Source organism: Oncorhynchus mykiss, chromosome 17 (assembly GCF_057628025.1).
Source record: "Oncorhynchus mykiss isolate SJ-2025 chromosome 17, ASM5762802v1, whole genome shotgun sequence".
Taxonomy (NCBI): Eukaryota; Metazoa; Chordata; class Actinopteri; order Salmoniformes; family Salmonidae; genus Oncorhynchus; species Oncorhynchus mykiss.
In genome coordinates this window covers 8,820,042-8,846,569 of record NC_143038.1, presented here as the reverse complement: position 1 = coordinate 8,846,569, position 26,528 = coordinate 8,820,042, and the positions used below count along the sequence as shown (strand labels likewise).

General features: G+C 45.1%; 2 protein-coding genes across 4 annotated transcripts in view; one reads left to right on the top strand and one right to left on the bottom strand.

The window, feature by feature from the left end:
- Positions 1-740: 740 nt before the first annotated feature.
- LOC118940369 (uncharacterized) lies at positions 741-3,071 on the bottom strand. 2 transcript variants are annotated; one of them, XM_090204690.1, is made up of 3 exons: positions 2,372-3,071; positions 1,820-1,940; positions 741-1,686 (listed from the first exon to the last, which is right to left on the bottom strand). In XM_090204690.1, exons 1-3 carry the CDS (start codon positions 2,497-2,499, stop codon positions 1,342-1,344), a joined length of 594 nt encoding a protein of 197 aa, XP_090060816.1. In that variant the 5' UTR covers positions 2,500-3,071; the 3' UTR covers positions 741-1,341. The 2 variants fall into 2 exon arrangements, with proteins under 2 accessions (XP_090060816.1, XP_090060817.1); XM_090204691.1 differs by having other exon boundaries at positions 741-1,623; positions 2,372-2,948.
- Positions 3,072-14,664: 11,593 nt separating this feature from the next.
- rab11fip4b (RAB11 family interacting protein 4 (class II) b) overlaps positions 14,665-26,528 on the top strand; it is a 35,277-nt gene continuing 23,413 nt past the window's right edge. For both annotated transcript variants that reach the window (XM_021567931.3, XM_021567929.3), the window contains exon 1: positions 14,665-15,104. In XM_021567931.3, coding sequence (XP_021423606.3) covers positions 15,024-15,104 — 81 coding nt within the window. In that variant the 5' untranslated portion in view covers positions 14,665-15,023. The remainder of the gene's footprint in view (positions 15,105-26,528) is intronic.

Here is a 26,528-nt window from a genome sequence, read left to right as displayed (position 1 = left end):
AGGGATCTGGTATGCAGACCATGGAGATGAAGAGGGGGCTAGCCATGGAGCCAGTGGCTGTACAGCAGTACTGCACACTGAAGAATGTTAACTTCTTTCCGTGTGGCTTCGTAGTGCACCCAGATGCTCCTTGGTTAGGATCCTCACCAGATGGCATCATATTTGATCCCAGTGTGAGACCACACTTTGGACTCTTAGAGGTCAAGTGCCCAAATGTACCAAGTTATGTTGACTGCCCTTACCTGAAGATACAAAATGGAGAGCTGATGTCCTTACCTGAAAATATAGAATGGAGAGCTGATGTCCTTACCTGAAGATACAGAATGGAGAGCTGATGTCCTTACCTGAAGATACAGAATGGAGAGCTGATGTCCTTACCTGAAGATACAGAATGGAGAGCTGATGTCCTTACCTGAAGATACAGAATGGAGAGCTGATGTCCTTACCTGAAGATACAGAATGGAGAGCTGAAGTTGAAGAGATCTCATGCTTACTACTGGCAGGTGCAAGGTCAACTCCTTCTCACAGGTTGTAGCTGGTGTGACTTTGTCATCTGTGCACAGGAGGTCATCCTAGTTGAAATTATATATAATTATATATCATCTACAGGTTTCAAAAACTATAAGAGAGACGATTGGCCACTTATTTTTACCACTACTTGCAGAAGTGTCTATCTCGCACCTGGATGTATCCCCTGCATGGGTGCCATGTTCTTGTGAAGAAAACTACAGTAGAATAGATTTGTTTAAAAAAAATGTATTTCAGCAAATGTTCAACAGTTCAGTTAATCAATTACACATCTCTAACATTGTATTCAGTCTTGCATTCTGGCTATTCTGTGTTGACTTGATTTCTTTCCCCCACCCCTAAACTCATTGCCTAATTAAAGCCAATACAAGCTCCACACAAACTGATGTTCACTACAACACAAATGATTGATAAACAAATTATTATTTTGCTGCTAGCAAGTAAACACAAGTACATTTACACTGACTTGGCCTATGCTCTGACCAAAGGTCAGTTTTGATAGTTGGCCAACAGGCACGCCACTGCAAATAATTGGTTGATGCTGCCTGAGATGGTCAGGGGGGTGACTGTGTCAAACAGCCTGTGCTCCTTTACTCTGTGGATCATTCTTTCAAAATGCACTCTCAGCCTGGCAATGGACTGGGTCTCCCTAACCTCATGCGCTGGCCTCTGTGTGTGTCTTGACAGAAAGACTGTCCGGTAGCCCTTGCACGGAACAATGTCATCTACGAGAAGGCCATTATGGTGGATAATGGCCAATGTCAGGGGTGAGTAAGGAAATAATTCCAGACTGCTTGAAGATCTCCATGTCACTCACATATGTGGTGACATTCCCAACATGCCCTTAAAGGTACAGTGTGACTTGTAGGAAGAAAACACCTCACTCTGCAGTAGTAGTGAAGATGATGTCTGGCAGGCGATCACTACCTGGGTGTCTGGACAGTCCTTGAACTCAGGTGGCAGGTGGGCTTTGATGGTTTCTTTGGGGATCCATAGCCGTGCTGATCCAAGCAGACAGTAGAGGAAGTTGGCCCAAGAGATGATAATCCGGCTCACTGTCGATTGGTGGATACTGAACTGATGGGCCAAATCCTTCTGTTTCAGACCCAGAGACAGATGAGTCATAAACAAGAAGAGCTCGTCGATTGATGGCAGTGTCTGAACGTAAAGAAAACCGTTTTAGTACAATATAGTCCTCATATTCAGTCCATAACAAAAAGTAAATAATGTTTAACAATTACAGTAAGATCAAATAATATTCTCTTAAGTATTTAATGAAGTTGTCCCTTACCAGTTTTCTTAAAGTAACACTTGTTTCAGATGAATTGGTGTTTGTGACTCTTATAAACCTGGTCTCTGCTGCCCCTTCAAACAAGTGCCAGAAGGCCATCAGGTGGGTGTAGCTTGCACATCTAAAGACGAACCCAGAGTATTTGAATACCAAAAAAGCTCATTACTATTATTGCCCATCTTCTCTAAGCATCAAGTAGCACTAGACATGACCTAGTTGCTATTGTAGCCTGTTTTGTTGTTACTGCAATTCATACTGTAATTCACAGCAGCTATCATCACAGCAGTGAATTTGTTTTAAATGTTCCGTTATTTAACCTGGGAAGTGGACTAAGAACCAAATCTTATTTGCAGCAACGACCTGGGAGCATCTGAAAACGAATGTAAAGACGATATGCATTCAATGTGCCTACTTATGCTAAGATATGCTAGCCTAGTTTTAAATAACAATGAACATGTTCTTAAAGGTAAGATGGACTTTGGGATAATAATAATAATTAATAGTAAATAATTAACAATAGTAATGCTGGATAATAATAAATCATTACTGTACCTTGTGTAAAAACGTATATCCTCGTCAGAACCAGCAAATCGCTGTAGACCAAAGCCGTGTTGGGCGATCAGTTTCTCCAGCTTGGCTCGAAGCTCCTCAATTTCTCTTACGTGCTCATGGTTTTCCATTTTCTTTCCCAAACACCAGGTCTCTTTTGAATGTGCCAGTTCCACGCCAAGACTGTAGGAACAACACCTCTTTTTAGGTATTGTCACTTCCTAATGTTTACCTCAACAAAGTCACTCAACGAAATGTGTACAACACATATTTGTGTGTTTGGTGACAGTAAAGTTGTCACGACGTACTGCCACCAACCACCTTTTTCTGAGCTCTACACCGACCGGGAAACTATGGAAGCGCACAATACCATTCCATTTGGAAGAAACTGAACACAGACGCACTGAACAATGTTCATTAGCACCTCCTTCGTGGGGCTGTAATTTAAACGTAGTCATTGCAAACTATTTCAGTCAGAAATGCATCAACGACATTTAGATAGCTAGTAAGCTAATGATAAAAACAATAGCAGAAATCGCTCCGGAAGTCATCAACCCGGACGTTGGAGGCGGTATAATGCATAGAGCCTATTGACAGCCATGGTGTGATGCATATCATGTGTTTGGTTCTGCTGGTCTTAGTTCAGTTCACACTGATCTTACTCAGGGCTACTGACTTCTGTCTGAAATGGCACCCTATCCCCTATAAAGTGCACTAAAGTAGTGTATTATATAGGGCAGAGGGTGCCATTTTGGACACAGACAGTGACTGCTTTCCACGACAACCCCCAGTAATAGGGGAAGTGATCTATCTAGTCTTCAACATCCTTTTCAACACTTCCCCTTCAGCAGTGATGTGCAGCCTGTCCTCATACAATTCTAGTAGTTTGACAATCATTATATCTTTTCATTTAGATTTATCTCTCTCATACATTTTAGTCATTTAGCAGACGCGCTTATCCAGAGAGACTTACAGTAGTGAGTGCATACTTTTTCTTGTTTGTTCGTACTGGTCCCCAGTGGGAATCAAACCCACAACCCTGGCGTTGCAAGTGGGACCCCTACTCATACTTACTCCAAGCGATCTCACACACACACATACACACACACACACACACACACACACACACACACACACACACACACACAAAACCCCCTCAACCCGTCTCTCTCCCTATACACAAGTCCACCTCGCCCCCTTCTATCTCTTTATTCCTCCCATTGATTCCCCTTCCCCCCTGGTCCCTGTGGCCTATTAACAGCATGATAGATGATCAGGCTTTGATCCATCGTCACTCACTGGCAGTGAGGTCAGCACCACCTGACCCAACGGCCATGTAAAGACAGATCCCTAAAATAACTTCTGTCTTGGTGTGACTTTGACTGCCCAGTTCCAATGTGTGGTGGTGAGAGATGTATAGGGAAGAGGGATGTGTGTGTTAGGGCGTGTCTGTTTGTGTGTGTGTGTCAGCTCTTGCAGGGTGGGATGAGCGGTGAGCCTTCATACCAACCACTATAGTGTCCTACCACTAGATCATAGCAAGTCAAGGGAAAGTGAATGTTTGTCCCCTTGGCCTTGCACTATTATGGCTAATATCTTAGGAACATACTGTGGACAAGAGTACAGACAGTATACCGTTTTTTGTGTTTATTTTTTGTCGCTTGTGTTTGTTCCCATTCTACATGGTATACTGTAATAAAGAGATCCTAACCTTTCCAGCAAAGGCAGAAGAATGTGTAGTGTTTATCAATACCTCCACATAACTCTTTTAATAGTGCCCTGAGGGCGCCACTAACCCAGTGACCTGGTTTCACCATAACACAGCTGTGTACTGATATCAGTCACACAGACAGAATGGGACTGGGTAACTTATCCTGTTAGAGCTAGAGAGGAGCGCTGTTTTCTAGCCTAGGCTATATATCACCTGTAACACCTTGCGCTGTACAGTCACAGTGGCATGGTAGTTAATAGTGATTTTACCATAGCTTTGATTTTGGGCCAGATCCTGTTTTTTGCAGCCAACCATGTCTTCAAGCTCCGCTTGTATAGACGCTGCAGCTATTGCAGTTGTATGTTATAAGGAGGGCTGTGTGTGTGTGCTGCCATTCTGTTGTGGGTAGAGAACAGCTGAATATTTCATGGCGAGCGGCAGCAACGGGATCTGATCGCTAGTGTGCGTGTGCGACTGTGCGTGCGTCCATGTGTGTGATCTCTCCATTTCATTCCGCCATAGTGTCTGCAGATCACTCCCTCTGAGCTTAGAGAGATAGACAGGGCAAATAGGACTGTGTGGAGGCTTGATTCTGCCTGCCCTGAAAACGAGAGACACTTAACTGCTCTGGAACGCCACTTACCTTGGGAGAGGGAGGGGTTATGCAGTCTGGCCATGCAATATACATTCTAGACCATACTATAGCAATTTGGAGAGAGAGTGCAAATGTATAGGTACATATCAAGTCAGTCTATCACACACAATAGAGGAATATCAACTCTCTGTCTCTCTCTCCCTTTCTCCTTATTCTCTCTCTGTCTCTTTCTTTCTATCCCTCTCTCCCTTTCTCCCATTCTCTCTCTTCTCTCTCTCACACTGTCTCTCTTTATCCTATTTCTCCCTCCCTTCCCCCTCCCCCCTCTCTCTCCTCTATCCCGCACTCTCTTTCCCTGTCTCCCTTTATCCTATTTCTCCCTCCCCCTCTCTCTCTTCTCTCTCCCTGTCTCTCTCTCTCTTTCTCTCTGTCTCTCTCTCTACCTCTGCCTACGTTATCATTTTGTCACTGTGTAAAGTGGTGCAGTAGGTGTTTGCTAATTCTCTCCATGTACAGCAGCTGTGGCTTCAAAATGCTGATAACATACCAGACCAGCAAAATATATACCTTGCTTTAACATCTACAGCAGCCTATTTTTCTCTCTGCGTCCCAAATGGCACCCTATTCTATATGTAGTGCACTAGTAGTGGTCAAAAGTAGAGCACTATATAGGGCTTAGGGTGCCATTTGGGATGCCAATTCTGTTAGAGCCTAAGGAAATGTATGAGAAATGTCTCAAAGTGAGAGGGACATATGTTGTCTGTGTTCTTAATGAGTTATGATGCTCGACTCATTATGTGGTGGTTCCAGAGTCTGTGTTCAAATGCAATGTTGTGTCTTTGGCTATGCCGGATTAAGTGATTTGACATGCTATTCTATAAAATCCTTTCTACGTAATTAATATTACCTGATTGAGCTAATCATGTAAATGTAATTAACTAGAGAGTCGGGGCACCACAAAATAATATTTATAGAGCTGTTATCTTCCGAATAAACTCTTAAAGACCTAGTAATATTTTACATCAATAGCAATCGTCACCTTAATTCAGTCTCATCTGAAAGTTGTAAATTCTTGGTTATCTTCACGAACCCTGGCTAACAAGTTGAATCAGCAACACAAAATTGGGTTTAATTATTTATTTACTAAATACCTAACTAATCACACAGAATTACACATACACATGATTAATTATAACTTGATTACAAATTACGTCATAAAGGAAAACGTCCCTAGCGGGCGGAACAGATATGAGAGCTTGTTACACAAAAGAAAAAGGGCTAGGTTTGAGTGAAAGAGCGGGAAGACTGAGTAACAAAGGAAGAAGCTGTGCTATCGTAAATACAGTATTTTATGCATTCTAAATTACCGCCCATTTGCAAAAGGAAAATGCAATAAATATTTACTCTGAGCTGCGCTTCAGTAGGTTGGTGGTAGATGGAAGGTCGTGTTACCAAACCGAGCCCTTTGAAGAATGTCTTTGGTGGTCAATTGGATACATTGTAGTAACGTCGTTGTGTGATAGACGGAATACTCTGTCTGTTCCTTCCTAACCCTCGTTTGCAGCTGCTGTTGCTAATTCAACGGCTAGGAGGTATCACTTCTCTAGTGAATAAGAGTTCAAAGTTCATAGCATTCGCAACCAAAGCTCACGCTGATGTTGGCTTCGTTCTGTAGTTATTATCTGAACCATTCTGACATCGGACCGTCGTCCTCACATCCTCAGAACAGGAGGTTATAATATGGTCGTCAAGGCTTTATATAGGAAGGGAGAGGAGGGCGTGTTTGAAAAGTTTTATAACCCATGTCCCTTCACAGGGGCGGGCCACTGATTGAGCAGAGCTCTAACCTTATGAAAACTCAAATCTCTCATTTGGAAGCTAAAATTACATTTCATATTATATTTATTTATTTATTCATATTTATATTCAAACATTTAAATTGAACAACAATTCCATGTGAATCCGATAACTCTGATGTGTAGACTTTCCACTGTAGAGTTTATGTCATCTTATCATTGATGAGAATGTTTCAGATGACAACCGAACTGACATCATATTCATTAAGTACCACCCCATATGTTCAATTGGTCGGATTAACAGAATATAGTTAATTTCCCTCCACCTTCTGATGTTCCCAGAGTCTCTATATTAACCAAGGGGTTTTCCAAAGGGGGGAAGAGGTATTTATGACTGTCATAAACCTACCCCCAGGCCAACGTCATGACAGCACTTATTGTGAGTCACTCTAAAGTTTCTCCAGAGTGTTCTGCAATTGTTATGCATTGTCTTTTCTGGTATATAAACACTTTTCCTTCTCCAGTCTATATGCCTTTTGAACCATGCATCCCACTGCTGGCACTGCTGGTCGGTCCCTGGATGGGGTACCAGATGCTGCTGGAAGTGGTGTTGGAAGGCCAGTAAAAGGCACACTTCCCTCTGGTTTAAAAAAAATATCCCAATGCCCCAGGGCAGTGATTGGAGACATTGCCCTGTGTAGTGTTCCGTCTTTCAGATGGGACGTTAAATAGGTGTTCTGACCATCTGTGCTCACTGAAGAACCCATAGCACTCATAAGAGTGGGGGTGTTAACCCCGGTGTCCTGACTAAATTCCCAATCTGGCCCTCATACCATATTGGCCACCTAAACATCCCCAGCTTCCAGTTGGCTCATTCATCTCCCTTGTAATTATTCCCAAGATTGTTTCTGTAGATGAGAATGTGTTCTCAGTCAACTTACCTGGTAAAAAGATGGCAAACTATTGAGTCGAACACGCTAATTCCTCATTCTCTGGGACAGATCAGAATCTGGAATTCTCTTCCACCATAGCCAATAATGACAGCATGGTCAGTGGTCCAGTGGCCTAATCAATCCATCCCATTGTCCAGACTGTGTGTGTGTGTGTGTGTGTGTGTGTGTGTGTGTGTGTGTGTGTGTGTGTGTGTGTGTGTGTGTGTGTGTGTGTGTGTGTGTGTGTGTGTGTGTGTGTGTGTGCATGTGTGATTGGCTATAGAAGTCTACAGGAAGAGAGCTACGATGGACTGATAAGCAATCCTAGTTGCACGGGTACCAGTGATTAACCAACATTTCATATTTTTCCCGTTATTAAACAACTAATAACCGATGTTGGTTCAATTACTAATGAACTACAATGACCATAATCCACTGCGCCTGTTCTTTCCGGCTTGGACAGATGGATACACTTTTATGCTTGCTACGAAAGAATAGATACACAGACCGCATGAGAGAGGAAAGTACACAACACAATGAAGAGGGAGATGGATAGAGACGGTTCATGAAAGTATGCCTTATCTACTTTGAAGAACTAGTAAAATGATTTAGTCAGACAGCCCTGCAGCATACGGTGTGCAGGCACAGAGAATGTTGTCTGGCTGTTTGGCTGCTACTGCCTGAGCAGAGATGAGATTAGGATTTTTAAGGAATGAAAAGTAATGAAAAGTAATAGTCATCAATTAAAAACAATGTAATATACATGTAACGATCGTCTTCGGGAGAAAGAGAGGAGGACCAAGGTGCAGCGTGGTAAGTGTTCATGTCTTTTTAATAAACAAACTGAACACTGGAACAAAACAATAAACGTTGTGAACAAAACAAAACAGTACCGTGTGGCCCAAACACTCACACGGAAACAAACACCCACAAACCAAAAGTGAAACCCAGGCTACCTAAGTATGATTCTCAATCAGGGACAACAATTGACAGCTGCCTCTGATTGAGAACCATACTAGGCCGAACTCAAAAACCAACATAGAAAAACAAACATAGACTGCCCACCCAACTCACGCCCTGAGCATACTAAAACAGAGACAAAAACAAAGGAACTAAGGTCAGAACGTGACAATACACAACTGAAATATTGAATTATTTCATAGTAATTTCCTATTTTTCTATTGCTGTCTACTCAATGTGGACCTGACAGAGACAATGGAATATTTCAAATGTTTTGGCAATTGAATGTCCACTATTTTGGGCTTTGGAATAAAAACAAATAAATCTAAAATCATTTGAATCTCATTCTTTCATAATGCATGTAATGTTCAAAAACATGCAGCTCTCTTCCTGATGGCTTCTATAGCCAAAGAAGTAGAGTAGGTCTACAGGAAATGGTTTGCCCACCTTGGTAGAGTAGAAACATCGGACTATGTGTGTATGTGTGTGCATGTGTGTGGCTGTGGTTGTGTTTGAATTCCCCCAGTCCTGCATCTTGGCAGTAGGAGAGTAGCACCGTTGTTGGCATTCACGTCAGCCACTCCACAACACCACTCACTGTATCCATGTCTTTACCCCTCACTGTATCCCTGGTACCCCTCACTGTATCCCTGGTACCCCTCACTGTATCCCTGGTACCCCTCACTGTATCCCTGGTACTCCTCACTGTATCCCTGGTCCCCTCACTGTATCCCTGGTACTCCTCACTGTATCCCTGTCTTTACCCCTCACTGTATCCCTGGTACCCCTCACTGTATCCCTGGTACCCCTCACTGTATCCCTGTCTTTACCCCATCACTGTATCCCTGTCTTTACCCCTCACTGTATCCCTGGTACTCCTCACTGTATCCCTGGTCCCCCTACTGTATCCCTGGTACCCCTCACTGTATCCCTGTCTTTACCCCTCACTGTATCCCTGGTCCCCCTACTGTATCCCTGGTACCCCTCAGTGTATCCCTGTCTTTACCCCTCACTGTATCACTGTCTTTACCCCATCACTGTATCCCTGTCTTTACCACATCACTGTATCCCTGGTACCCCTCACTGTATCCCTGTCTTTACCCCTCACTGTATCCCTGGTACCACTCACTGTATCCCTGTCTTTACCCCATCACTGTATCCCTGTCTTTACCCCTCACTGTATCCCTGGTACTCCTCACTGTATCCCTGTCTTTACCCCTCACTGTATCCCTGGTACCCCTCACTGTATCCCTGGTACCCCTCACTGTATCCCTGTCTTTACCCCATCACTGTATCCCTGTCTTTACCCCTCACTGTATCCCTGGTACTCCTCACTGTATCCCTGGTCCCCCTACTGTATCCCTGGTACCCCTCAGTGTATCCCTGGTACCCCTCACTGTATCCCTGTCTTTACCCCATCACTGTATCCCTGTCTTTACCCCTACTGTATCCCTGGTACTCCTCACTGTATCCCTGTCTTTATCCTAACTGTATCCCTGTCTTTACCCCTCACTGTATCCCTGGTACCCCTCACTGTATCCCTGTCTTTACCTCTCACTGTATCCCTGTCTTTCCCCCATCACTGTATCCCTGTCTTTCCCCCATCACTGTATCCCTGTCTTTACCCCATCACTGTATCCCTGTCTTTACCACATCACTGTATCCCTGTCTTTACCCCATCACTGTATCCCTGTCTTTCCCCCATCACTGTATCCCTGTCTTTACCCCTCACTGTATCCCTGTCTTTCCCCCATCACTGTATCCCTGTCTTTACCCCATCACTGTATCCCTGTCTTTACCACATCACTGTATCCCTGTCTTTACCTCATCACTGTATCCCTGTCTTTACCCCTCACTGTATCCCTGTCTTTACCCCTCACTGTATCCCTGTCTTTACCCCTCACTGTATCCCTGGTACTCCTCACTGTATCCCTGTCTTTATCCTAACTGTATCCCTGTCTTTACCCCTCACTGTATCCCTGGTACCCCTCACTGTATCCCTGGTACCCCTCACTGTATCCCTGTCTTTACCCCATCACTGTATCCCTGTCTTTACCACATCACTGTATCCCTGCCTTTACCACATCACTGTATCCCTGTCTTTACCCCTCACAGTATCCCTGTCTTTACCCCTCACTGTATCCCTGTCTTTACCCCATCACTGTATCCCTGTCTTTACCACATCACTGTATCCCTGTCTTTACCCCTCACTATATCCCTGTCTTTACCCCTCACTGTATCCCTGTCTTTTCTTCCACTTCCACCCTACTCCTTCTCTCATTCTCTCTCATTCTATGGTGCCACTCTCTACTCCTCTCTCACCCCCCCCCCCCTCTCTCACACACACACACACACACACACACACACACACACACACACACACACACACACACACACACACACACACACACACAATCTCGCTATTTTCCTCTGTCTCCCTCTCTCTCTCCCTCCCTCCTCTGTCTTGTTGCTGCATAGTGAATGCTGGCTGCCTCTCAAGTCCCCACGGAGCTTATTGAACTGAACCCGGCAACATACACTATTTGTTTGGCTTATTTATTTTTCTTTGGGAGGAATGTGTGTGTGTCAGAGAGAAGAAGTGAGTTTGTGTGGTTGAAAAGCGGTAGCGTGTGTGTACTGTATGTGTGTGCAATGTGTGTGATGTGCGTGTGTGATTGGAGTGACAGCATAATGCAGTACAATAATTTTGCCACAAATCTCCTCTCGCTTCATTCATCCCTCTTGATTCATTTTTCGCCTCACTATTCCTCCAATACACAGTTCCATACCCCTGGAGAATCGTTTAATCACTCTATTCTGCTCTCTGTGAATAACATCAAGAAATCACATTAATGCTGGATCTGAAAGCATTACCCTCAAAGTATTACTACATGTCTCCAACTGAAATACAATACGCCAGTCTCACCCAGGTAGACCTGAATAGAATGTGAAAGGAGAAGGCCAGCCCTCTAACAAATTGCGTATTAACAAATAGCTGTGGGACCGTTGTTTGACGTGTAGCCAAAGTCTTTGAGTGTGAGAGAGAGAGAGAGCGAGAGAGAGAGAGAGAGAGAGAGAGAGAGACAGAGAGAGAGAGAGCCAGAGAGAGCCAGAGCCAGGAGGGGAGCATTCCTTGCCACATAATTAGCTTTCATTTGGGTCCCCTGGCCTGGATCACCCTCTCTATCCCTTCTTCTCTCACCCCTTCCTTTCATCCTTCCTTCCCACCCTCTTTATATAAATCTCTCTCTCCATATATGCATGTCAAGCACTTGGTGATCTAGTGTCTGTGAGGTGAGGATCTGATACATATGTCAGTTCCCTCCGGAGACAGTCTGAGTCATAAAGACAAAGGGGGCAACAGGAAGAACAGGAAGAAAGGAAGAGGTAGAGGCTGAGAAGCAGAGGGAGAGGGAGAGATGGGAGTAAGCTGAGAAATGAGGAGAGAGAAAGGTGAGAGAGAGGAAGTGGTGAGGGAGAGGAAGAGAAGTGTTCTCCACCCTGAAATGTTACAGGGTTTGGCTTGGCATGCCAGGCACGGTCACCATTGTTTGGAGCAAGTTTGTCGCAAAGAAACTAGATTGGCACGGTACATAGCGATAAGGTGTATTATGAGTGATCAGGTTGGTTGACAGGAGAGTACCTTGTTTACAACTGTCCTGTATGGGAGACAGCTCCTCTTGAAGAAAGTAGGACATCACTGAGACATAACAGAGACAGCAACTGCTCCCGGAGCGCCAATGATGTGGACGTCAATTAAGGCTGCCCCCCCCCCCCCCCCCCCCCCCCCCTTTGATTCAGAGGGGTTGGGTTAAAGGGAAAGAAGGGGAAGGGGAAGACACATTTTGGATGAATGCATTCAGTTGTGCAACTGACTAGATACCATACCCCACTTTCCCTTCCATTAACACAACAGCACAACAGGCAGGTGCACAAGACACCATAGTGACAACAGCATTACCACAGACAGGTGCTAGTGCTACCACAGTGAGATGCTATCGTTTGGAGCTAGGAAGAACAGGGAGATTTACATGGCGTAGTTTGCACAGGTGCAACAGAGAGGCTGCTGTGTAGGTAAAAGACTCCTACGAAGTGTACCGCACCTCTAAATGATAACGCTGATTAATCAAATTCCATATGCTGACCGCAAGGCACTGCAGAGGGTGGTACACTCAGTTGCACACAGCCTGCCATCCAGGACATCTACAACACCAGGTGTCGCAGGAAGGCTAAGAAGATCATCATTGACCCCAGCCACCGTAGGCAGTACAGGAGCATCATGGCTAAAACTAACAGACTGGCCAATAGCTTCTACCCCCAGACCATTAGGCTGCGGAATAGTCAGTTACCTGTCCCTGATATTTATATTAATCATTGTCACAGTGGAAACAGTTATATATTATTAGTATTATTTATTGTTTCATTCACACCTGCACTGTTGGAGCTCGGAGTTTAAGAATTACACTGCAACTACCTGTGACTAATTAAAAAAGATCTATCTAATCTAGAATAAATAATTTGTTTTAATAATGAATTTCACCATGCAGGTGATGCACTGCACAGACTCACCAGTATTCCCCTCACCATTCAACCCCTCATCCTGTCTAGCAGTTTGAGCTGTTGTCTTGTAGTCCGAGGCTGCGTCCTAAGTGGCACCCTATTCCCTATGTAGTGCACTTTTGACCAGAGCCTGGGACACAGCCTGACTCTATCCTTCTACTGCCCCTGCCAAAGTCAACTTATTATGTTGTGAGACAGTTGGGCTCAGCAGGCTCAGACTGTGTGGGTTTAACATTAAGCTGCTGGGCCCTGGGAGAGGGAGAGGGGGTGAAGGAGGGTGAAGAAGTACAAGGAGGAGGGGAGCTGGGGAGGAGAGGTAGAGGGGAGATTGGGGAGGAGATAATGAGAGAAGGAGGTGTTAAGGCTGTAGCTGTGTTGTGATGTGGTGCTGGCCTTTTGGGATCCACTGTTGTTGACTCAAACACTGCCTCAGCCAGGCTTTTTAGAATATTAATTCATTAATTTATTTATTTTTGTTTATTTAACTAGGCAAGTCAGTTAAGAACAAATTATTGTTTACAATGACAGCCTAAACCGCCTAAATCCGGACGACGCTGGGCCAATTGTGCGCCACACTATGGGACTCCCAATTACCGCCGGTTGTGATACAGCCTGTAATCGAACCAGGGTGTCTGTAGTCACACCTCACGCACTGAGATGCCGTGTCTTAGAACGCTGCGCCACTCGGGAGCCCCAGACTATCAGGAAGGGAAGGAAGGAGGAGAGAAGCCTCAGCCTTCCCCTCTCTTAAGGGTTGGGGGATCTGAGGAGGTTGGTGGGGTGGAGAGTTCATCACCAGATCTCAAAGTCCATTGTTCCAGTGGGAACTGTGTGAGTGACGGAGAGGGTGTGTGTTTTGTGTGTGTGTCTGCGTTTGACCCTTTCTCTCTCGCTATCTTTCTGTCACTCTGTCTTTTTTTCAGACATGAGTTTATTTAGCTCTTTCTTCCAGTGACACTGTAGCCTACCAGTTATCTCCCTCGGTCTAAAATACAATTTCTCACCATTCACTCTTCCCCTCATCTCTATCAATTCAATTCAATTCAAGGAGCTTTATTGGCATGGGAAATGTGTTAACATTGCCAAAGCAAGTGAGGTAGATAATATACAAAAGTGAAATAAACAATAAAAATGAACAGTAAACATTACACATACAGAAGTCTCAAAAGAATAAAGACATTACAAATGTCATATTATATATATATAGACAGTGTTGTAACCATGTACAAATGGTTAAAGTACACAAGGGAAAATAAATAAGCATAAATATGGGTTGTATCTATCTCTCTCTCTCTCTCTCTCTCTCTCTCTCTCTCATATACTCACACAGAAGCTCAAATATGCAAACAACTTTTTATACACCTGATTGGGACACCTGACACTCTCTCCCCTTCCCTTATCTCTCTCTCCTCCTCCCCACTTTCTCAAATCCTCAAACCCACACAGAAGAACTCCATCACTCCACTTTCCAGGTTTTGAACCTGTAGATAAATGTGCCATGTCATTCGATAAGACTGTTTGAGTGGAGATAGAATGTTACTTCAGCCCTCTAGTAAAGCCGCTCTGTTCAATGGAAGAGAGGCAGGGCTTGATATGCAAATGCAGCTTGAGGGGGCGGAGGCCAAGAGAGAGTTTGCAGCAATGTGACTCTCTCTCTCTAGGGGCTGGCCCAGCTGAAGCCAGTTGCCCGGCAACAGCTCAGGGAGAGGGGAGGAGGGGGGAGTGGCCTAATCTCAACAACTGTTGCCAGAACTGAGCTCCCTCTGTGTGAATGTGAGCCAGCCAGAGAGCGAACAACCAAATGAGTGTGTGTGAGAGAGTTGCTGCATCTCTGCATGTGTGTGAGAGAATGAGGTAGTTGCAGTGTGTGTGAGTCGTGCTCTCACAGAGGAGCTAAGCCAGCCAGCACAGTTTTAGAGGCTCTGAAAGAGCACTCTCTCCTCTCCTCCTTTTCTCTCCCTCTTTTTCTGGACAACACTGATTCAAAGGACTGCCATTTGGACTATCTAAACCCCCGGCACTTTCTGTACTGACCTGGCTTCACCTGTGTGTGTAAGACGAAAGGCAGAGGACTTCACCCCTGGTTTGAGGGGCGCGTTGGATGACTTCTATGGATGAGGGCTTGGCCGGTGGAGTGTTGGGCCAGGGGGACCACCATGGCTCCCCCCAAATAATGGATGGGGTAAGAGACAGCACCTCTTTGCTAAAGGACGGGGGTAAGGGGATAGAGGGGTAGAAGGATAGAGAGAAGGATCTGGGGCGGAGGTTAGGGGTTGGGGGATCTGGGGGGGTTGGTGCAGTGGAGAGTTCAGCACCAGAGCTCAAAGTCCATTGTTCCAGTGGGGTGTGTGTGTTTTGTGTGTGTGTCTGCGTTTGACCCTTTCTCTCTCTCGCTCTCTTTCTGTCACTCTGTCTTATGCTCTTTCTTCCGCTGCCACGCTGTAGCCTACAGTCTATCTCCCTCTGAAATACAATTAATCACCATTTACTCTTCGCCTCATCTCTCCCTCTCTCTCGCTCCCCCTCATTCTCTGACCAGCCAGCCCCGGATTTCAATTAATCCCATTACAATCAGAGGAGGGGTGAACCGAGACAGCACCCAGCCACCGGCTGGCTATACAGAGAGAGAGAGAGACTTAAACATTGTGGGTTTTTAGTGTACAGTGCAGTATGAGCTTGGCTGAAGCTCAATGTTGTCCGTTCCGGCTGTGTAACTTAGCCTATGGTTCAGTGAGAAAGGAGAAGTTTATCCCACACAACAATGTGTCAAAAAAGGAAGTCTACATTCAAACTGTTGGAATGGGTGATAGGGTTTCACAATGTTTGTGTTTCCTTGGTCAGTACCTGTGACTTTGTCAATATAATTACCGACATGTTGTAATTGTGGTCTCAGTTCTACAGAAAAGAGGAAAGATGTCTATTTGTCATACAGTAACTAGTTTCTCCCACAGTGACATGTGACATGGCTAGCCGTATCTGTTTGAACAAGATGGCTCATGTTCTGTAACAAGACATTAAGTCATGAGATGCGTCCTCTTATTCTCAAACTAACTAACATTTCTCCTTTGCCAAGATAATTAATCCACCTGACAGGTGTGTCATATCAAGAAGCTGATTAAACAGCATGATTATTACACAGGTGCACCTTGTGCTGGGGACAATAAAAGGCCACTAAAAGGCCAGGTTTGTCACACAACACAATACCACAGATGTCTCAAGTTTTGAGGGAGCGTGCAATTGGCATGCTGACTGCAGGAATGTCCACCAGAGCTGTTGCCAGATAATTGAATGTTCTCTACCATAAGCCTCCTGCAACGTCATTTTTAGAGAATTTGGCAGTAAGTCCAACCATAGACCGCGTGTGGGCGAGCGGTTTACTGATGTCAACATTGTGAACAGATTGCCCCATGGTGGCAGTAGGGTGGCACCTATCTATCACTTTCCACTCTCCATTCCAAGGGCATTTTTAGCACAGCTTTTCTGAACTCTGATATGGCCTGTCTCCATTATGGTGTCTATATCAGGGCTTTATTCTGGTAGTTGGTGTAGGTTTTGTTTTGATATGAAACAGCGGGCTCTAACTGGTTCGTTTGAACATGACCAGGGCCCAGTTGCTCAGCACTTGTTGCTCAATGGCAACAGGTTTAACACCATGAGAACAAATGGATGGTCAGCATGTTGATGACACTGCAATCTGACTCCTAGGGCACTGATACCGATACTAGGGAATATTACACTGACTCCATTGGCTCTCTCACCCTCTCTTTATCTGTCTGAGTATGTGTTCCTGAAATACACTTTCAGATAGTCAGGATGACCGGACTGATTCCTCAGCGGGCGTCTTAACACCCATTCCCCCTCACCAAGGATACCTTTTATCTATCTGACAGACACACACACACACACACACACACACACACACACACACACCCTACTCAACATAACCCCCCTAGCCCAATCTTAGTCCTGCTTTGAGGAAAGAAAAAACAGCTGAGGGAAATGTCACCACAGGGCCGTCCAGCCAGGGTGGCACAGACAGGGACACAAACACGCGTTTGTTCCCACTTGGCTCTTCAGGGAACAGATAGCTGACAAAGGACAAGGACAGAATGGAAAGGGAGTGGCTCCCAGGGAGTAGAGGTATACAGGAGACTGTGTTGAAGTATTTTTACTGGGAAACCCAATACAGCCAATTGGGTTGATACAGGGACACTCTGGGAAACACTCTGGGGTGGGTGTGGGTGTGAAATGGGTCCTTCCTATTGTCGAAGAGAAAGTGTGTGTTTGTTTGAAACACACACCCTGAAAACATGACAGATCAATGGCACACAATGAATGGTGGTTTGGAGGAGCTGAGTCCACAGAGAGACTTGAGGACCTACTACTGTACAGGTGTCCTAGAACAAGCATACAGGAGCGGCCATCAGTTATGAGGTTGTGTGTATGAGGTTGTGTCCATTTCTAAGTGTGTGTGTGTCTGGGGTTTATAGTTTATAGTCTATGTGTCAGCACGTGCCTCAAGCATTTCTGTTTGTGTCTGCGTGTGTGTCTCAGTAGCCGAAACCTGAAGTGCTTTTAGAGACTTCTAGTGCTTACTTCACAGAATGCGGCTGGATTATGAGTCATCAGTTCCTGTTCTCTTTTGACTCTCAGGGTTTTTTTACTCCATCTGTGAATGTGTGGGCTGAGAGTCTCTCCATTGCTGTAAGAGGTTGAATCATAAAGATCCAAAACACACACATAGGAAACGCTGGAAATAACCTCAGCTGTACTCAGAGAAGGAAACATACTGACTAAACAGTTAACACATAGGCCTACTGGTAAAGGACAGTAAAATAGACTTAAAAAGCAATATTGTTTAGTGACTGCACAGGTAGACTCCATTGTGTTGGAGAGAGCACTTGAATCAAATGCCGGCTGCTGAGTTAGAGTGTAAGTCCGAGATAAAGAGACTGAAAAGCGCTCTGCAGTGCGTCAACAGTATGAGATTGGATTTGGATCTTATCTTCTCAAGCACAGTCAGAGCAACACCAGCAAAGCCACAGTATAGCTCTCTCTCTTTCCTTCTTTCTCTCACTGTCGCTCACTCTCCCAGTCTATCTTTCTTTCCCTCCCTCTCGGTCTCTCTCTCTCCCTCACTCCTGTTTCTGCTGACACCCACAAAATCAAAGCCTCCTCTTTTGAATTTCGCCAGTCAATGTCTGTCCCAGTGGATGGCTGATCATACCTGCTGCTCTCTCTCGCTCTCTTTCTCTCGCTCTCTTTCTCTCGCTCTCTTTCTCTCACTCTCTCTCGCTCTCTCTCCGTCTCTCATCTCTCCAACATACCCAATATCCATAAAAGATCATCCAGACTTTAATTCAGGGAATAATTATCCAGACTATCTAAATATTTCCCATCTCTGGACAGCGGGAGAGAGGGATGCAGATGGTGGGAAAAGGATAGGATCCAGGCTAGAATACATGGAATAGCTAAATTATCCTTTCAGATTTCCCATGCGGAAGTTGAAAGGTATTACGACGCATGGGAAAGAATAGACGGACACAGGCCTTCTGTCTCTTTCTCTTTAGGCTAAATACTTCCGGGGCCGACAGAGATGGCCGCCTCGCTTCGGGTTCCTAGGAAACTATGCAGTATTTTGTTTTTTTACGTGTTATTTCTTACATTGGTACCCCAGGTCATCTTAGGTTTCATTACATACAGTCGGGAAGAACTACTGAATATAAGAGCAACGTCAACTCACCATCAGTACGACCAGGAATATGACTTTCCCAAATGGGATCCTGTGTTCTGCCTTTCACCCAGGACAACGGAATGGATCCCAACCTGCGACCCAAAACAACGAAGTCGTAAAAGAGGGAAACGAAGCTTCTGGTCAAGCTCCGGAGACGGGCACATCGCACACCACTCCCTAGCATACTACTCGCCAATGTCCAGTCTCTTGACAACAATGATGACAATGATGAAATCCGAGCAAGGGTAGCATTCCAGAGGAACATCAGAGACTGTAACGTTCTTTGCTTCACGGAAACATGGCTCACTCGAGAGACGCTAACGGAATCGGTGCAGCCAGCGGGTTTCTTCACGCATCGCACCGACAGAAACAAACATCTTTCTGGTAAGAAGAGGGGCGGGGGCGTATGCCTTATGATTAACGAGACGTGGTGTGATCACAACAACATACAGGAACTCAAGTCCTTCTGTTCACCTGATTTAGAATTCCTCACAATCAAATGTCGACCGCATTATCTACCAAGGGAATTCTCTTCGATTATAATCACAGCCGTATATATTCCCCCCAAGCAGACACGTCGATGGCTCTGAACAAACTTTATTTGACTCTTTGCAAACTGGAAACCACATATCCTGAGGCTGCATTCATTGTAGCTGGGGATTTTAACAAGGCTAATCTGAAAACAAGACTCCCTAAATTGTATCAGTGTATCGATTGCGCAACCAGGGCTGGTAAAACCTTGGATCATTGCTATTCTAACTTCCGCAACGCATATAAGGCCCTCCCCTGCCCTCCTTTCGGAAAAGCTGACCACGACTCCATTTTGTTGCTCCCTGCCTACAGACAGAAACTAAAACAAGAAGCTCCCGCGCTCAGGTCTGTTCAATGCTGGTCCGACCAATCTGATTCCACACTTCAAGACTGCTTTGATCACGTGGATTGGGATATGTTTCGCATTGCGGCGAACAACAACATTGACGAATACGCTGATTCGGTGAGCGAGTTCATTAGAAAGTGCATTGACGATGCCGTTCCCATAGCAACGATTAAAACATTCCCGAACCAGAAACCGTGGATTGATGGTAGCATTCGCATGAAACTGAAAGCGCAAACCACTGCTTTCAACCAGGGAAAGGTGACTGGAAACATGACCGAATACAAACAGTGTAGCTATTCCCTCCGCCAGGCAATCAAACAAGCTAAGCGTCAGTATAGAGACAAAGTAGAGTCACAATTCAACGGCTCAGACACAAGAGGTATGTGGCAGGGTCTACAGTCAATCACGGATTACAAAAAGAAAACCAGCCCCGTCACGGACCAGGATGTCTTGCTCCCAGGCAGACTAAATAACTTTTTTGCCCACTTTGAGGACAATACAGTGCCACTGACACGGCCCGCAACCAAAACCTGCGGACTCTCCTTCACTGCAGCTGACATGAGTAAAACATTTAAACGTGTTAACCCTCGCAAGGCTGCAGGTCCAGACAGCATCCCCAGCCGCGTCCTCAGAGCATGCGCAGACCAGCTGGCTGGTGTGTTTACGGACATATTCAATCAACCCTTATCCCAGTCTGCTGTTCCCACATGCTTCAAGAGGGCCACCATTGTCCCTGTTCCCAAGAAAGCTAAGGTAACTGAGCTAAACGAATACCGACCCATAGCACTCACTTCCGTCATCATGAAGTCCTTTGAGAGACTAGTCAAGGACCTTATCACCTCCACCCTACCTGATACCCTAGACCCACTCCAATTTGCTTACCGCCCAAATAGGTCCACAGACGATGCAATCTCAACCACACTGCACACTGCCCTAACCCATCTGGACAAGAGGAATACCTATGTGAGAATGCTGTTCATCGACTACAGCTCAGCATTTAACACCAAAGTACCCTCCAAGCTCGTCATCAAGCTCGAGACCCTGGGTCTCGACCCCACCCTATGCAACTGGGTAATGGACTTCCTGACGGGCCCCCTCATCAAGTTTGCGGCTTGATTACCACCAACAACAACGAGACGGCCTACAGGGAGGAGGTGAGGTTCCTCGGAGTGTGGTGTCAGGAAAATAACCTCACACTCAACGTCAACAAAACAAAGGAGATGATTGTGGACTTCAGGAAACAGCAGAGGGAGCACCCCCCTATCCACATCGATGGGACAGTAGTGGAGAGGGTTGCAAGTTTTAAGTTCCTCGGCATATCACGGACAAACTGAATTGGTCCACCCACACAGACAGCGTCGTGAAGAAGGCGCAGCAGCACCTCTTCAACCTCAGGAGGCTGAAGAAATTCGGCTTGTCACCAAAAGCACTCACAAACTTCTACAGATGCACAATCGAGAGCATCCTGTCGGGCTGTATCACCGCCTGGTACGGCAACTGCTCCGCCCACAACCTTAAGGCTCTCCAGAGGGTAGTGAGGTCTGCACAACGCATCACCGGGGGCAAACTACCTGCCCTCCAAGACACCTACACCACCCGATGTCACAGGAAGGCCATAATGATCATCAAGGACAACAACCACCCGAGCCGCTGCCTGTTCACCCCGCTATCATCCAGAAGGTGAGGTCAGTACAGGTGCATCAAAGCAGGGACGGAGAGACTGAAAAACAGCAAACAGCCACCACTAACATTGAGTGGCTGCTGCCAACACACTAACTCAACTCCAGCCACTTTAATAATGGGAATTGATGGAAATTGATGTAAATAATATCACTAGCCACTTTAAACAATGCTACTTAATATAATGTTTACATACCCTACATTACTCATCTCATATGTACTGTATATGTATATACTGTACTCTATAACATCTACTGCATCTTTATGTAATACATGTATCACTAGCCACTTTAAACTATGCCACTTTGTTTACATACCCTACATTACTCATCTCATATGTATATACTGTACTCAATACCATCTACTGCATCTTGCCTATGCCGTTCTGTACCATCACTCTTTCATATATCTTTATGTACATATTCTTTATCCCTTTACACTTGTGTGTATAAAGTAGTAGTTTTGGAATTGTTAGGTTAGATTACTCGTTGGTTATTACTGCATTGTCGGAACTAGAAGCACAAGCATTTCGCTACACTCGCATTAACATCTGCTAACCATGTGTATGTGACAAATACAATTTGATTTGATTTGAAATAAAAGGAGAAGAGAGAGTGGAAACATTGCCGGTGGAAAACTTGTCCTAATGCCTTAGGTATAGTGTAGTATAGCATATATACCTTGTTGTTATGGTGAGATGTTGGCCTGCATCATGCTCACTGTTCAGTCATGAAGCAGCTTCTTAAACCATCTCCCATCCTCTTCCTTCTTCCTCAGTCAATAGTAGTGTGAACTGCATGGTCATCCAAATGACTGCCTACTGTCCCTGGGCTGCAGATCAATGACATGTCCAGCACTCAAGGCTTTCCCAATATTGTTAATGTTACATGACATTTGTGAGAGAGAGAGATAGAGTGAGCAAGAAAGATGTGTGAAAGTAGAGACTACAACTTTCCAAATCTGTTTGAGCAGGATGAATGTCGCCCATATTCATCCCATATGTGTATTAACATATCCATGTTATCTCGCCACACTCTGAACAGATGGTGCTTTAGGATGGAAATGTCTCTTTTCCACTAACTTGCTGAATTGACCAAACTATTTATCAACGTCTTTTCTAAAGATTGTGTGCCAACATGCTGTAAACATCATGGACGTGTTGACTACGTAGTTGCGTGAATATCATTTGACTGTGGGTCAAGCTTAGAATACATGGATGCCAAAGATAAGCTGGCGTAACTGATGCTGCAAAATACCAGGGACTCAAATTGAGATGATTCAGAATTGTTATAGAGGTGTATTTTACTGTTGTATAACACATACATGTGCAGGTGTACTACCTTCCTTCATCACTCTGTTGTCGCAGCAGGAAATGCAAGTTGTAGTGTGTTCAAGTTTTAAAAAGGCGTCTAAAGTTAGTAGTTTCCACTCTAAAATGTCAGACTTGACTTATCCTAACAGAAAATGTGTCAAGCCCTAAGAATATGTATCCGGCGTAATAATTCACATTTCCTGTTGCTGCAGGATTATCTTCCTGCTGTGAGGAACTGGTCAGCATGTACATGTCCTGGTTGGTTGAATAGTTGTAGTTGTGTTCCCAGCTCCAACAGCGCAGTAGTATCTAACAAATCACAACAATACACACAAATCTAAAACTAAAAGAATGGAATAGAGATATATAGATATAAGAAAGAGCAATGGCGGAGTGGCATTGACTAAAATACAGTAGAATACAGTATACGCAGTGCCTTCAGAAAGTATTCAGACCCCTTGACTTTTTCCACATTTTGTTAAGTTACAGCCTTATTCTAAAATGAATTAAATTGTTGTTGTTTTTTTACCATCAATCTACACACGATAACCCATAATGACAAAGCAAAAACAGGTTTTTAGAAATGTTTGTACATTTATTAAAACATTTAAACTGAAATATCACATTTACATAAGTATTCAGACCCTTTACTCAGCACTTTGTTGAAGAACCTTTGGCAATGATTACAGCCTCGAGTCTTCTTGGGTATGACGCTACAAGCTTGACACATTGTCACGGAACCCTCCGGTACGGTTACTCATTCCGTGCACCAGTTTCAGAGGTCTATGTCACCAGCCTCTAGGCACTGAACTGTGTCGTTACGCACACCTGGTTCCAATTCCTCACTGATTTGTATAAATGTGCCCTTTGTTTCACCATTGGGCTGTCGATTATTGTTCTAATGTCCGTTGGTCGTGTGAGTACCTGTACCTTGTCGTTTTGGATTTCTTGCCACTTGTATTGTGCAACACGGTCTCGTCCCGTGTTGTATCATTGTGCGCTTGTGTTTCGGGTCTCGTATTTATTCGAGGTACTCCTCGCTCTTTTGTTTGGGTTTCAACCCTGTGTTTTGTATACGTGTATTATTGGTCTTCATCCCCGTGCCTTTACATGGCACGCTGTAATTTGGGTAGAGAAATTTTAAAAACTATTAAGCATTCCTGCGGCTGTCTCCCGATCCTTTATACCAACGTGACACACATCTGTATTTTGGGAATTTCTCCCATTCTTCTCTGCAGATCCTCTCAAGGACTGTTAGATTTGATGGGGAGCGTCGCTGCACAGCTATTTTCAGGTCTCTCCAGAGATGTTCGATAGGGTTCAAGTCCGGGCTCTGGCTGGGCCACTCAAGGACATTCATAGACATTCATAGACTCCTGCATTGTCTTGGTTGTGTGCTTAGGGTTGTTGTCCTGATGGAAGGTGAACCTTCGCCCCAGTCTGAGGTCCTGAGCGCTCTGGAGCAAGTTTTTATCAAGGAACTCTGTACTCTGCTCTGTTCATCTTTCCCTCGATCCTGACTATTCTCCCAGTCCGTGCCGCTGAAAAACATCCCCACAGCATGATGCTGCCACCACCATGCTTCACCGAAGGGATGGTGCCAGGTTTCCTCCAGATGTGACGCTTCGCATTCAGGCCAAAGAGTTCAATCTTGGTTTCATCAGACCAGAGACCATCTTGTTTGTCATGGTCTGAGAGTCCTTTAGGTTCTCTTTGGCAAACTCCAAGCGAGCTGTCATGTGCCTTTTAATGGGGAATGGCTTCTGTCTGACCACTCTACCATAAAGGCCTGACTGGCGGAGTGCTGCAGAGATGGTTTGTCCTTCTGGAAGGTTCTCCCATCTCCACAGAGAAACTCTGGAGCTCTGTCAGAGTAACCATTGGGTTCTTGGTCACCTCCCTGACCAAGGCTCTTCTCCCCGGATTACAGTCGTGGCCAAAAGTTTTGAGAATGACACAAATATACAATTTCACACAGTTTGCTGCTTCAGTGTCTTTAATATATTTTTGTCAGATGTTACTATGGAATACTGAAGTATAATTACAACCATTTCATAAGTGTCAAAGGCTTTTTATTGACAATTACATGAAGCTGATGGAAATAGTCAATATTTGCAGTGTTGACCCTTCTTTTCCAAGACCTCTGCAATCCGCCCTGACATGCTGTCAATTAACTTCTGGGCCACATCCTGACTGATGGCAGCCCATTCCTGCATAATCAATGCTTGGAGTATGTCAGACTTTGTGGGGTTTTGTTTGTCCACTCGCCTCTTGAGGATTGACCACAAGTTCTCAATGGGATTAAGGTCTGGGGAGTTTCCTGGCCATGGACCCAAAATATTGATGTTTTGTTCCCCGAGCCACTTAGTTATCCCTTTTGCCTTATGGCAAGGTGCTCCATCATGCTGGAAAAGGCATTGTTTGTCACCAAACTGTTCCTGGATGTTTGGAAGAAGTTGCTTTCGGAGGATGTGTTGGTACCATTCTTTATTCATGGCTGTGTTCTTAGGCAAAATTGTGATTAAGTCCACTCCCTTGGCTGAGAAGCAACCCCACACATGAATGGTCTCAGCATGCTTTACTGTTGGCATGACACAGTACTGATGGTAGCGCTCACCTTGTCTTCTCCGGACAAGCTTTTTTCCGGCTGCCTCAGTTTCTCCCCCCTTCTCTCTGACTCCCCCTCCTTCTCTCTGACTCCCTCTCTCTCCCTCTCTCTCTCATCCCTCTCTGTCCAGCTCTGTGATCTCTCCACTCTGTTCTCCCTCAGTGGGTGTGTGACTGGAGGGGAGGAGCAGTTCCTTTCTTTCCCTCCTCTTCCTTTCTCTCTCCCTGTCTTTTCCTTCTCTCACGTCCTCTCCTCTCTCACGTCCTCTCCTCTCTCATGTCCTCTCCTCTCTGCTGCGCTGGATGTGAATAATAGATTTCTCTACTGATCCTCCTCTCAGAGATCCGTGCTGCTCTCTCTCTCTCTCTCTCTCTCTCTATCAGACTGCAGCACACAAACCCAGTGTCTGCAGGAGCATATTCTGTTTAATAGTAATGATTTGGTATGACTGTATCTAGCACTTCTCTGCTGTCCAAAGTACTTTATATTATGACTCAGTGCTTGCACCACCGATGTGGAGCCATTTCTCATTATCTCTTTTTGTGCAGCACTATCACCCACCTGGCAACCATCTCTCAGTAACTCTCATTCTCCTCTACCTGCAATATGACAGCAACTGATACTGACCCCACTTTAGTACCAATTGTCCCTGTGACACACAATCCCACGTCTGTAGGAGCCTCTAGTGTTTTTATATTAGTGTAGATAAAGAACAGGGGATGATGAGAGGAAGACATGTTAGACTATTGAGATGCATCCCTTGAAATATAATTGCTTCCATGTCTGTAGTGTAGATGGAGACGACGAGGACAGGAAGACAGCTTAGACTATTGAGATGCGTCCTTCTGACACAAAAACATAAAAACAGCATTGCATCGCCCAGAGCTGGAGCCGCTCTACTATACTGTGTGTAGCAGAGCATCAATAACAGTAATTTTACTGTTGGGCTTTTCTCTCTCCACTGAGTGAGCAGGCCATGATAAGCCTAATAAAGACGTCCGGCAGGCTGGGTTGGCCGATGACTGAGGGTGTGAGGAGAGATGACAGAGAGAGGAGAGTAGAGATGGGAAAGAGGAAAGGAGAGATGTGAGAGATGGGAGATAGGAGAGGAGAGATGGGAGAGTAGAGATGAGATGGGAGAGAGGAGAGATGGGAGATAAGAGATGGGAGAGAGGAGATTAGAGATGAGAGGAGAGATGGGAGAGAGGAGAGGAGAGATGGGAGAGATGAGAGGAGATATAGAGGAGAGGAGAGATGGGAGAGAGGAGAGTAGAGATGAGAGAAAATATAGAAGAGAGGAGAGATGGGATAGAGGAGAGGAGAGATGGGAGACTAGAGTGATGGGAGACTATCTGGTATCATAAACACAAGGATGGGGGAAAGGGCTGAGTCTTT